The following is a 12,970-nucleotide window of genomic DNA, read 5'->3' as shown; positions in this document are numbered from 1 at the left end:
TTTTTATTATAATACAATGTCTATTGCTAATAATTGGAACAAAACTAGCAAAAAAAATTTGTGTAAAATGACCCAAGAATACTGTAAATAATTCCGCGAAAATAAATTCGCGGCAACTTGGGTCGCGTGAGCGGCCGTGAGTGACAGCTGGCTGACTCAGCACCCTTGAGCGCTCACGTTCTGTGACGTCATCGGCCAACTTCTCGGCTCAATTGACTCATTGGTATGTATAATAGAATTTTTTTATTATTTTTCCCGTGCACAGGAGACTCAAATTAACATGTTTAGAAGACGAAAAAAAAATTTAATTTTTTTTTTCTTGCGCACAGGGGTGTAAATGTCCATATGACCCCTGAGCAGTGTAAGGGTTAAATGACAATGTGACGTCTTACTACAGACAAGTGTTAAAATGTAGGGAAAAACAAGTGTCTTTAGACAGATCCTTAGTAAGACAAACAAGTCCTAGTGGTATGCAGGCAAAATGTGCCAGTGTGTGCTCACCAGTGAAGTCCTCACTGCCTGATGTGATAATGGAAGGAGACTCCCCTTCCAAACAGTAACTCCTCTCCTCCTCCCCCCTCCTCACCATCTTCCATATGCCTACAGCATTCAACAGGAAGGTAAGTAATAGCTTGAACATAGTTTTGTAGGTTTATTTAGATGAATTAGGTATAAAAATTTAGTTTGATGTGGGGTTTTTGGGGTAGTCAGGAACGGATTAATTCACTTCCCATTATTTCTTATGGGGAAATTAGCTTCGGAATACGAGTTTTCGGAATACGAGCCATCTCCAGGAACGGATTAAACTCTTAAACTGAGGTACCCCTCAGGGGTACCTCAGTTTAAGAGTTTAATCCGTTCCTGGAGACGGCTCGTATTCCAAAGCTAATTTCCCCATAAGAAATAATGGGAAGTGAATTAATCCGTTCCTGACTACCCCTAAAACCCCACATCAAACTAAATTTTTATACCTAATTCATCTAAATAAACCTACAAAACTATGTTCAAGCTATTACTTACCTTCCTGTTGAATGCTGTAGGCGTATGGAAGATGGTGAGGAGGGGGGAGAAGGAGAGGAGTTACTCTTTGAAAGGGGAGTCCCCTTCCATTATCACATCAGGCAGTGAGGACTTTTCTGGTGTGCTCTCCCTGGCACATTTTATCTGAGTGCCACTAGGTCCTGGTTGTGGCTCACTGCTCGATTTTCTCACCACAAATCTGTCCATGGAAGCTTGCTTTTCCCTTCTTCACAAGCTGTCTCTGTAGTAAGGCATCACATTGTCATTGAAAAGATTAAGGCAACGGCCTACTACAGCTTTCTCTGGGTGAGTCTTTTCAACAATTGTTTGAATCTCTTCCCACAACTGACACACCTTCCTAATTTTTGCAGAAGAGACATTCGCTACTGCCTCCTCCTCCACTGTAGACTCATCAGCTGCGTTGTCTTGCTGTTCCTGTTGAAGGGCTTGGAGTTCTTTGGTGGTCAGTTCTTCGTTGTGTTCTTCCACCAACTCCTCCACATCATCATCATCCAATTCCAAGCCCATTTGCCAGCCCAGAGTAACAATTTCGTCAACAATAGGCGCATCATTTACAGGCTCAAACCCCACAAAGTCTTGTTCTCTCACACATTCAGGCCACAATTTTCTCCAGCCAGAGATCAGGGTTCTTTGTGTCACTTCTTGCCTGGCTTTGTCAACGAGTTTTAAAGCACTACAAATGTTAAAATGGTGTTTCCAGAACTCTTTGAGGGTGAGGTTTGTGGCTTCAGTCACTTCAAAACCTTTCCGGAGAAGTGCCCTTTCATAAAGTTTCTTAAAATTTGCTATGATTTTCTGGTCTATAGGCTGAATTAGAGGAGTGGTGTTAGGAGGAAGGAATTTAACTGTGAGGAATTTATTGTATCTGGGCAACAAATCATCTTCCAAGCCTGGAGGATGAGCAGGAGCATTGTCGAGGAGAGGCACGGCTTTGAGTGGCAAATGTTTCTCCTGCAGATATTTTTCTATGGCAGGGCACACCACTTCATTCACCCACTCCGAAAAAATAAGCCTAGTCACCCATGCTTTTTTATTAGCCTTCCACATCACACACAAATGGGTTTTCTGCACTTTATACTGTTTGAAAACCCTTGGATTTTCAGAATGATACACTAGCAAGGGTTTAATTTTCAAATCGCCACTCGCATTTGAACACAGCACAAATGTAAACCTATCTTTCATAGGCTTGTGTCCGGGCAAAGATTTTTCCTCCTTAGTAATATATGTCCTCTTAGGCATTCTTTTCCAAAACAGTTCTGTTTCGTCACAATTAAACACTTGTTGCGGTAGGTATCCCTCAGCCTCTGCAAACTCTTTAAATTCCTCAATAAATCGTCCAGCGGCTGGTTTGTCTGAGCTGGCTGCCTCCCCATGCCTCGCAACACTATGGATACCACTTCTTCTAAATTTTTCAAACCAGCCCCTGCTTGCCTTAAACTCTTTCGTATCTGCATCACTCGTTGCAGGGGTTTTCTTTAGAAGGTCTTCGTGCAATAGCCTGGCTTTCTCACAAATGATGGCCTCCGAAACACTATCACCCCTTAATTCCTTGTCGTGTATCCAAATTAATAACAACTTTTCCACTTCTTCAAGTATTTATGGTCTTTGTTTCGGCATTGTTCTTACACCTTTTGCCACTTTAGCACTCATAATCTCATTTTTCTTCTTAAGTATACTGCATATTGTTGATGTGGCTTTGTTGTACTGCCTACAAAGTTCAATAACATGTGTACCATCCTCATGCTTCCGAATGATCTCTTGTTTCTCCTCTATTGTCATCCTCACATGGGCTTTCTTGCCTTGATCCTTACCACTGGCTTTCTTGGGACCCATTGTGAGATATATAATAACAAATTGTATAGTCAAATGACCAAAAATCCAACAAAACACTGAAAATACGGGTGAACAACTGATGTGGGATAGTCACTGGGCGGGAGACAATGGTAAACTGAGGGGCGGAGGGGCGATGATCGCCGTACCACCACGAGCTAGGTCGGCCTGAACGCGTAGCAACAAACTCGCATTCTGAGGTAACCCTTGCCTTCCGAGACACATTTTCCAAGGAAATCCGGCTCGTATTCCGAAAAACTCGCATACAGGGACACTCGTATTCCGAGGTACCACTGTATACAGTGTGTGGTGTGCAGGCAGTTAGACCAAAATTGTATATATACAATTTGCGGTGTTAAATGGTCAAAGTGTTATGTGCAGTTCAAAGGGTTAATACACTCAACATAACTGGTTAATAACACCATGATTCATGCACTCAACATTACTGGGAAATGAAAATATGATTAATACACTCACCATCAATGAGTAATGACAACATCATGATTAATATGCTCACCATCACTGGTTAATGACATCAACATGATACACACACCCACACTGGTAGTACAGAAAGAATAAAATTGTCCTTACCATCATTAATGGGCAGAAGTTGTGTTTGCTATCGTCCTTGGTAGCCGAGCAGAGACTGGAAGCAGTATTACCTATTAGGGGAAAATAAAACAAATTTAAGATTTCGATGACTAAATTTTTCCCATCAAAACATAGTAAATGTTTAGAAAAATTCAATAAAATTTTTTAGGTATTGTGCTTTGAGCAAAAGTAGGGAGTGTGAGCAAGTTTAAGGAGGGTGGGCAGGAGTAAGGAGGGCACGCAGGAATAAGGAGGGCACGCAGGAATAAGGAGGGCGGGCAGGAGTAAGGAGGGTGGGCAGGAGTAAGGAAGGTGGGCAGGAGTAAGGAGGGTAGGCAGGAGTAAGGAGGGTAGGCAGGAGTAAGGAGGGTGGGCAGGAGTAAGGAGGGCACGCAGGAGTAAGGAGGGCAGGCAGGAATAAGGAGGGTGGGCAGGAGTAAGGAAGGTGGCCAGGAGTAAGGAGGGTGGGCAGGGGTAAGGAGGGTGGGCACGGGTAAGGAGGGTGGGCACGAGTAAGGAGGGTGGGCAGGAATGGGGAAGGGGGTATGGGCGGGTTCTCGGCTGCCTCCCCTCCCTCTCTAACAGCCTACATAATACAAACCACGTGCATTAACCATTAAGCTGCTACAGCCTGGGCTGTAAATGCTGGGGCTGGGCAAAAAAATTTATGAATTATGTGAAAATTAATATTAAATGTTAAACAAATCTCCAACTTATTGGCTTAAGCGTCATGAAAGTTTCATCCCAATATTTTCAGAAATGTATTTTAGACAATTTTTTTTAAAAAGGAGAACATTTTGTTGATAAGGAGAACAGCTCCTGTTAACTGGAACTGAGGGATAATGCAGTAATAAAGAGATGCAAGCACTTGTCCAATGTATAAAGAAGAAGAATAGTAGCAAGAAGTGTCCACAAAGTGGATATGCAGCTGGTGTCTGTATAGCATTGCTGAATAATACATAATAATACCAATAATAATGAGTATGTTATCATGCTCTATTTTGTGATATATCCAACCCTTTCTCTTAAAAGTAACGACACTTTTGGCTCGTATGTGCACTATGGCCAAATTTGGACGTAATTTGAAATGAAATCCACTCACAAAAGTGACGTACTGTTCCGTTTTCTGTTTGAGTCATCCGGCTTATTCGGCAAGCTTAGAAAAGGAAACTTTCCATTAACGTTTTTCATAACGTTTTGAAACTTTATGAGAATTTCCTGCCCACCTAACCTATCAGAGGATCCTTAACTTACTGTTGTTGAAGAAAAATCCCAATTTTTTTTTTTTTTTTTCGTTTTCATATCTTGAGGTTATCTTGAGATGATTTTGGGGCTTTCAGTGTCTACGTCCATATTCAGCCATACGGGCAAACAGCCAAAAGCGACGTTCCTTTTAAGAGGATAGGTTGATATATCATAAAAATGCATCGCTTAATGTTAATATCTGTTACTTTCACCAATGTCCAAAAAATATTTTTTTTGGGGGGGGGATATTTTTTTTTTTGTCTCCTTTGTTTATTATCTCATTTAGTTGTAACCTCTACATCCTGGAGAGTGCATACCCATCCCCTAACTATGTCAAGATAGAATGAAATTGGTCACCAAATGAATCAGTCACAACTGGCAGAACTTGGGACTTTGAATTTTTTTTGACTGAGTTTTTCACAGATTTCAAATTCTATTTTCTTTCTCTCTTTAGGCGGTTTTGATGATTAGGGACCAGATTAGGGCTTTATCACTTTTATAAAGTATATCTTTTTATCCCCTAAATCATTATAATTTCCCCTATATTTAGTTTGTTTTTTGTTTTTTTGGGGGGGGGTATTTTTTCTTGACATCATTCCAATACATATTGACCTACAACTTTCACATATTCGAGTACGAATGCCAAACAACGTTTATTAAAACATATAAGTAAATTAATGAATTAGAACTACCTTATTCATTGTCGATAACTTCAACTTCAATTACAGTATATCTAAAACTTTCAGTTAGCTTAAAAAAATTCAGTTTCTGACCGATTCTCACCATTGTTACAAATAATGTGCACAGTTGTCTGTTCTACAATCCTATTAGAATGGATTTTTCACAAACCCTAAACGTTTGTAGTTATAAATTTTTTGTCTAAATTTGGCACATAATTCAAATGCCACATTGACAATTTTTTTTACAGTAAACTAAACTGAAAACATATATTCTAAATCAATGAAAATGAAGATCATATACTATTCTGAGAGCATAATAACACCAAATGAACAATTGGTGATACAGTAGTGTATATTTTTGCAGCTGATCTCAAAATCTGAAGTTTTCAATATTCAATTTTATAATTATTTTTAATTTTCTTATTTTACAAATTACGTTTGTGATCATTTAGACAAAGTTGCAGGATTTGCTAATATGCACAAAAAACTGGAAAGCATTAGAGCAAATTTGAGAAATTAAACTTTGCCATCAGGTCCTGTCGTATATGTATGCCATGCACAGCTTAAGGGTTAATACAGAACTGTACTGTATAAAATGCATAAAACTTCAAAACTAACAATATTTCTCTAATTATAACAATAATATTTTTAAATAAAACAATTTGTAACAGTCAATATGTACATCAAATTTTGAGTATGCCTATAAAATAAGCACAGGTCATGTCAACGCATTGGGCCTGGATGAGATGACTGGCACCATGTGCTTCTCCTCTTCCTGGGGTAAAAACATCGGGCTCGCGTGCAAAGGATTTTCGTGATAAATTTGAACAATTTTTACTGTTTGAACTCATTTAGTCTGTCAAGATGTCTCAGACCAGCATTCATGGTATTGAAGCTATAAAGCAAGAGAAAACATTTGTCAATTGATCAGAGAGTTGACTTGACAGAGAAAGCAGAATGTGGATACTCTGTCACTCGACTCGCCCAAGAATTCAACATCGGTATAGCTACAATTTGTGATATCAAAAAGCAGAAGGATAATATTAAGAAATTCTTTGCTCAAACTTATGCAATAGGCAACAGGAAAACATTGAAACCTGCTAAGTATATGGATTTGGACTCGTCTGTATTTAAATGGTTTGCACAGCATTGTGCAAAAGGAATTCCTGTTTGAGTTGATTCTATTAGAAATGCAGCTGAAAGACTTGCTGTGAAGTTAAACATAGACAATTTCAAGGCTAGCACTGAATGGGTATGTCGATTTAAAGAGAGGTATGACATCATTAACAAGAAAAATTGTGGCGATGCATTAAGTGCAGGTGTTGGAAGTGCTAATGCATATAAGCATAAACTTTTTCAGCACATTATATCTAATAATCTAAGCTGGTTTTAAGTGTACAATGCAGATAAAACAGGCTTTACCTGGAAATGCCTTCAAAGAAACACTTTGGACTTCAGGCTTGAGAAGAGAATTCCTGGTTGCAAGGTAAAGAAGGAAAGAATTTCAGCATTATTGTGCTGTAATGCAGATGGCAGTCACCGAACAAAGTGCGCAATTGTTGGGAAATCTGCCAACCTCAGAGCATTGAAAAACTGCATGAACAGACTACCTGCCATCTACTACAACACAAAAATGCCTGGTTCACACAGATTACTTTTGAGGATTGGTTCCAGAATCACTTTTGTAAAGAAGTAAAAAAGCAGCAGATCAATATGTGCAGAATTCATCCTGCTGAGGTAAAGGCAATGTTGTTGACAGATAATGCCCCAGCTCACCCCATTGCTAAATTAACATCGCCTGATGGCAAAATAACATGTATGGCTTTACCACCAAACACTACATCTGTAATACAGCCCATGGATTAGGGGTTATCTATGCTCTCAAGGCTTTATAAAGGAGCTATGAATTCAGATATTATGGAAGTTCTGCTCTCTGAGGAAGACGAGATGCCTAATAAGAATACGAAAACTAGTAGAACACTAGAAAACTTCAAGAAATATTCAATTAAATAAGCAATTTACAGCTAGGCCAAAGAATGGAGCGAGTTGAAAGGCACCACATTAAAGAATGCATGGAATAAAATTCTGAGTCCGGTAACTGGTTAGAATGAAGACGAAGATGACTGATTTGGAGGGCTTTGATAATACGATTTTTGAGACATTCAGAGATGCAGGTGAGGAAGATTTGCAACTTTCTGATGTGAATGAGTGGTTAGATAATGATGCTGATGATCCAGGTTATGGTGAATTAACTGATAATGAGATTATCCAGTGTGTTACTGGTAATAATGATGAGGATGTGAAAGAGGAAGATGATAGTGTGTTATCTATTCCATATGCTGCATCATTGCAAAAGGTTAATGATCTGCTTGATTTGGTTGCTGTAACTGATAATGAAGAACTGACAGATTATTACCTGCACCTAAAGGGAATGAAAGATATTATAATAAAGCTCACAACAAAGAAACAAACTAAGATTCAAAAGTTTTTGGTACGGTTTCACAGTAGGCCTACAGGACCAGCACCCAGCACTAGCAAGGACTTATTCCGAGGATGTCCAGGCAACTGGACCAGCACCCAGCACTAGCAAGGACTCACCTTCCGAGGATGCTCAGGCAACTGGACCAGCACCCAGCACTAGCAAGGACTCACCTTCCGAGGATGCTCAGGCAACTGGACCAGCACCCAGCACTAGCAAGGACTCACCTTCCGAGGATGCCCAGGCAACTGGACCAGCATCCAGCACTAGCAAGGACTCACCTTCCAAGGATGCCCAGGCAACAGGACCAGCACCCAGTACTAGCAAGGACTCACCTTCTGAGGATGCCCAGGCAACTGGACCAGCATCCAGCACTAGCAAGGACTCACCTTCCAAGGATGCCCAGGCAACTGGACCAGCACCCAGCACTAGCAAGGACACACCTTCTGAGGATGCCCAGGCAACTGGACCAGCATCCAGCACTAGCAAGGACTCACCTTCTGAGGATGCCCAGGCAACTGGACCAGCACCCAGCACTAGCAAGGACTCACCTTCCGAGGATGCCCAGGCAACTGGACCAGCATCCAGCACTAGCAAGGACTCACCTTCCAAGGATGCCCAGGCAACTGGACCAGCACCCAGCACTAGCAAGGACACACCTTCTGAGGATGCCCAGGCAACTGGACCAGCACCCAGTACTAGCAAGGACTCACCTTCTGAGGATGCCCAGGCAACTGGACCAGCACCCAGCACTAGCAAGGACTCACCTTCTGAGGATGCCCAGGCAACTGGACCAGCACCCAGCACTAGCGATAACTTACCTGGGAGTACAGCACAATTCTAATGACATTAAATGTACAAAGTGTAGTTCAAGTGATATACGTGTACTGCAGTAGTGTGATTCTAGTGGTCTGTACTTTATGTACAGACTGTAGTGTATAATGTACATTTATTAGAAAAGTTACTGTTCTTTAAACAATTTATATTCATGTGTGTGGCACTCTGAGGATATTGAGACTAACAAAGTTTGCACTACAATACTCAACTGGTAGGGTAAGTACAGTACTGTAGCATGCCATATCAATGTATTTCATTGCAATACAAATTCTTTATTATTTAAATTTTTCATAAGGCAAATGTGGACTGGCATATGCAATAATGTGATTGTATTTTTTTTTGGGGGGGGGGGGGGGGGAAGGGGGTTGCTGGGGCCGAATGGATGGAATGAATTCCACACTGGAATGAATCGGCTATGCCCCATATAGTTCATTCAAGCGAGTACACACATTTAATTTCTACATTTAATGTCATCTAATTTCATGCATTTCTTTGATAAAGTGTTTACTCGTGTCCTTTATGATCTTGGTTATTTGAAACTGTTGGCCAAATTAACCTTAAATTATAGTATGTTACTCTATGTTCTGATATGTTCAAAGAAAATGTTATGAGGAATAGTTCACTTGCTTTTCTAAATTACACCTTGTATTTCCATTCTATAATTAATGTAAATAAACTACTGTACTGTTGCTAGAACTACTGACTCCATAATGTAATAGTCTATGCTTGTCATCCTTAAGTATCACCTTCTTTTCATTAATTTTTTATTTTCCTTGAACATTCTCATTTTGTTAGCTTACTTCTCTAATAGTATTAAGTGCTTTATCCCATCACAACTTTAATTAGAAAAATTCTATATTATTATTAATTTTGCCCGAAACGCTTTGCGTAATAGTGGCTTCATTAGTATGTGTAACTTCTGTCCCTTCAATTGAACAATATTCTTATGTTCTTTGTACACACAATCTTTTGAATAAATAATAATATTATTATTATTATTATTTACACAGAAAATCACACTAAAGTGATATACATCAATGAGAAAATTCCCTCGGGCTGTGAGATGATGCAAACCTGCAATGTTTGCATTACCTCACAGCCTCAGTGGATTGTTCATTGATGTATATCACCTTAGTGTGATTTTCTGTGTATCTGAAGTTGTGCATACAATGTTGAACTACAGTACTTTATCCTTCACCTGAGTGCTTGGGGTCTTACATAAAACTTGGACTGGCTTCAGGACTGTGATATCAGGATATCACAGACTTCCTGTGATATCAGTAGAAATCCAATTGTAAGAAAGTCAGTGGTGGTACAGTAGTAGAGTATGCAGCTGGCAATGCCTTGGTCATGGATTTGCAACACTACACAGTCCCAGTGGAATTTCTCATTATTATTATTATTATTATTATTATTATTATAAAAGTTATCATTATTCGATAGGCCAATGTCCACACCCCAACAATGCTATTGGCATATAATTTACCCCAACAATACTATTGGCATATAATTTACCCCAACAATTCCACTGGCCAACGTCCACACCTCTAACAATTCCATAGTCCTAATTTCCATACCCCAACATTTTTGTTGAAGAAAAAAAAAAATGCTGTTTGTTGACCAACTTGTATATTGGCTATTTTCTACCATGTTCCCCCCCTTTTTTCATCTTTTATTATTTTTATTTTTTTCTTTCAATGCAATTATACTTTAAGCTTAATTACAATTAAGTTTTAGTCTAAGTGGTTTTTTTTCCCCACCTCACCTTGCCCGAAACGCTATGCATACTAGTGGCTTTAGGTATTGTATGTACTACCTCTATCTTTAAATCAAACAGAATGTTTGTACTGTAACTCTGCAACTATATATGTACTTTTCCTAAATAAATTTTTATTATTTTTATTATTAACAATTGTATGTTGGGGGTGTAAGACAATGTTGGAGCAGACAATGGTGGAGCAGAAAGCTCAGTACTCACTTCCCCCCTTCAGAGCAGGAGAGATTGCTGAAATAGAGGGAATACAGAGAACATATATGGCACACATCGTTGAGATAAAACACCTAAATTATTGGGATCGTCTCAAAGCTTTCCGAATGTACTCTCTAGAAAGGAGACGAGAGAGATACCAAATAATATACACATGGAAAATACTGGAGGGCCAGGTCCCAAATCTACACAGTAAAATAACAATGTACCGGAGTGAATGATATGGAAGAAAATGCAGGATTGAACCAGTGAAGAGCAGAGGTGCCATAGGCACAATCAGAGAACATAAGAACATAAGAGCAAAGGCAACTGCAGACGGCCTATTGGCCCATACGAGGCAGCTCCTATCTATAACCACCCAATCCCACTCATTTACATGTCTAACCCGTGCTTGAAACAATCGAGGGACCCCACATCCACCACGTTACGCGGTAATTGGTTCCACAAATCAACAATCAACAACCCTGTTACCGAACCAGTATTTACCCAAGTCTTTCCTAAATCTAAATTTATCCAATTTATACCCATTGTTTCACGTTCTGTCTTGTGCTGATACTTTTAATACCCTATTAATATCCCCTTAGTTGTGTCCATTCATCCACTTGTAAACCTCTATCATGTCACCCCTAACTCTTTGCTGTATAAACATCAGAGGTCTACGGTTGTTCAACGTTCTCCCAGTGACTATAAGAAATATTGCCGGAACAACCGTGGACATCTTCAAGAGAAAACTGGACTGTTTTCTAAGAGAAGTTCCGGATCAGCCAGGCTGTGGTGGGTATGTGGCCCTGCGGGCCGCTCCAAGCAACAGCCTGGTGGACCAAACTCTCACAAGTCGAGCCTAGCCTCGGGCCGGGCTTGGGAAGTAGAAGAACTCCCAGAACCCCATCAAGCAGGTATCAAGCAGGTAATGCACTCAAGTACTTACGGAGGATGACGAGAGTGCGAGGAACAAGGTGGTCAGGTGGAGCCAGTGATTCCCTCCTTCAACACAGTTTTGTCTCTCCCTCGTGGTATATCCTCAATGTCTTCAGTGGTGTGGCCTCACCACACACTTACACTGCCATAAGTGTCCTGAGAGTACTGTGGGAGGGACAATTTGGCGGGTATTGTGGACACAGGTCTTTAAGACAGGCGAACTTCACGAGTCATAGACACGTCTATAGCAACCTATGTTGTGATGACGTTACTCGCTCGCTCGCTTACCCGCCACGGTGCTCTTCCCATTTTCTTTGGTTACTGATCTTTGCCGACGTTTAATTTACTTGAGACACTAATATTGGTGGCCTCAACGAGGACAGGAAGTTGGCGGCTTGTCAAAGGTCCTACCCATTTGCCTGGACGATCTTTTCTATCTGTATTTTAAAATCCAGTAGAGTTTTGGCGTTTACCTTATCCGCTCTTTGGCGGGTAGGCTGTTCCACGGGTTTACCACCATACGGAAGAAAAAGCATCTCTTGTTTTCTGTCCTACATTGTGGTTTGTTGAGCTTGAACCCGTCGCTCCTCGTTCGTGTTACATCTGCCCTTTTGAAGAAAGTATCCGGATCGACATCGTCCAAATTGTTGAGTATTTTAAGTGTTTCGATGAGCTCCGCCCTGTCATGCCTGGTTTGCAGTGTTGTTTGGCCAGTGTCCCTCAACCCTTCCTGATACGAGAGATGACTAAGCTCTGGTATGATTTTTGTTGCCCGGTGTTGCATCTTCTCCAGAGCAGCTATGTCTTTCTGAAGATAAGATCTCAATGCCTGTATGCAATAATCCAGGTGGGGCGCACCAGAGACTTATACAATTGAAGGACTACTTTAGTTTCCTTGAAGGTAAAGGCACGCTTGATTATTCCCAAGGTTTGGTTTGCTTTTTTTTACTGCCGCTCCCACTTGTTGTGCAACTTTTAGTGAATGATGGATTCTGATTCCAATGTCGCATTCTTCATCTATCTGTTGTAAGGTAGTGTGGGCAATTTGGTAATTGTGACGTGGAATGTTATGCCCTACAGGCAAGGTCTTGCATTTATCGACATTAAAGAGCATTTGCCAGTCATCTGACCATTGGTGGAGTTCATGTAGATCTCTTTGTAAGGTCTCAATATCACTTTCACTTCCTTCTTTATCATAGATCTTAGTGTCATCTGCAAATGTGTCATCTGCCCAACATTCCATCTCCCAGGATGAACAGGACCAGCAAAAGCTGCTTGACTATGTTATTGTGTCGTCCCAAAATATTCCTGTGGAACGTGAAGGTGAAAAGTGTATTGAAATAGTTCAGGCTCTCATAAAAG

General features: G+C 40.5%; 1 protein-coding gene across 2 annotated transcripts in view; it reads right to left on the bottom strand.

The window, feature by feature from the left end:
- The window catches only part of LOC138371996 (uncharacterized), a 75,348-nt gene extending 63,468 nt beyond the window's left edge, over window positions 1-11,880 (bottom strand). Inside the window, exons 1-2 of one of the 2 annotated variants that reach the window (XM_069337033.1) lie at window positions 11,619-11,880; window positions 3,463-3,533 (exon numbers count right to left, since the gene is read on the bottom strand). In XM_069337033.1, coding sequence (XP_069193134.1) covers window positions 3,463-3,468 — 6 coding nt within the window. In that variant the 5' untranslated portion in view covers window positions 3,469-3,533; window positions 11,619-11,880. The remainder of the gene's footprint in view (window positions 1-3,462; window positions 3,534-11,618) is intronic. The other variant, XM_069337034.1, reaches the window with a different exon arrangement.
- Window positions 11,881-12,970: the final 1,090 nt, after the last annotated feature.

Source organism: Procambarus clarkii, chromosome 37 (genome assembly GCF_040958095.1).
Source record: "Procambarus clarkii isolate CNS0578487 chromosome 37, FALCON_Pclarkii_2.0, whole genome shotgun sequence".
In the NCBI taxonomy this organism is placed as follows: Eukaryota; Metazoa; Arthropoda; class Malacostraca; order Decapoda; family Cambaridae; genus Procambarus; species Procambarus clarkii.
This window is presented reverse-complemented; position numbering and strand designations above follow the sequence as displayed.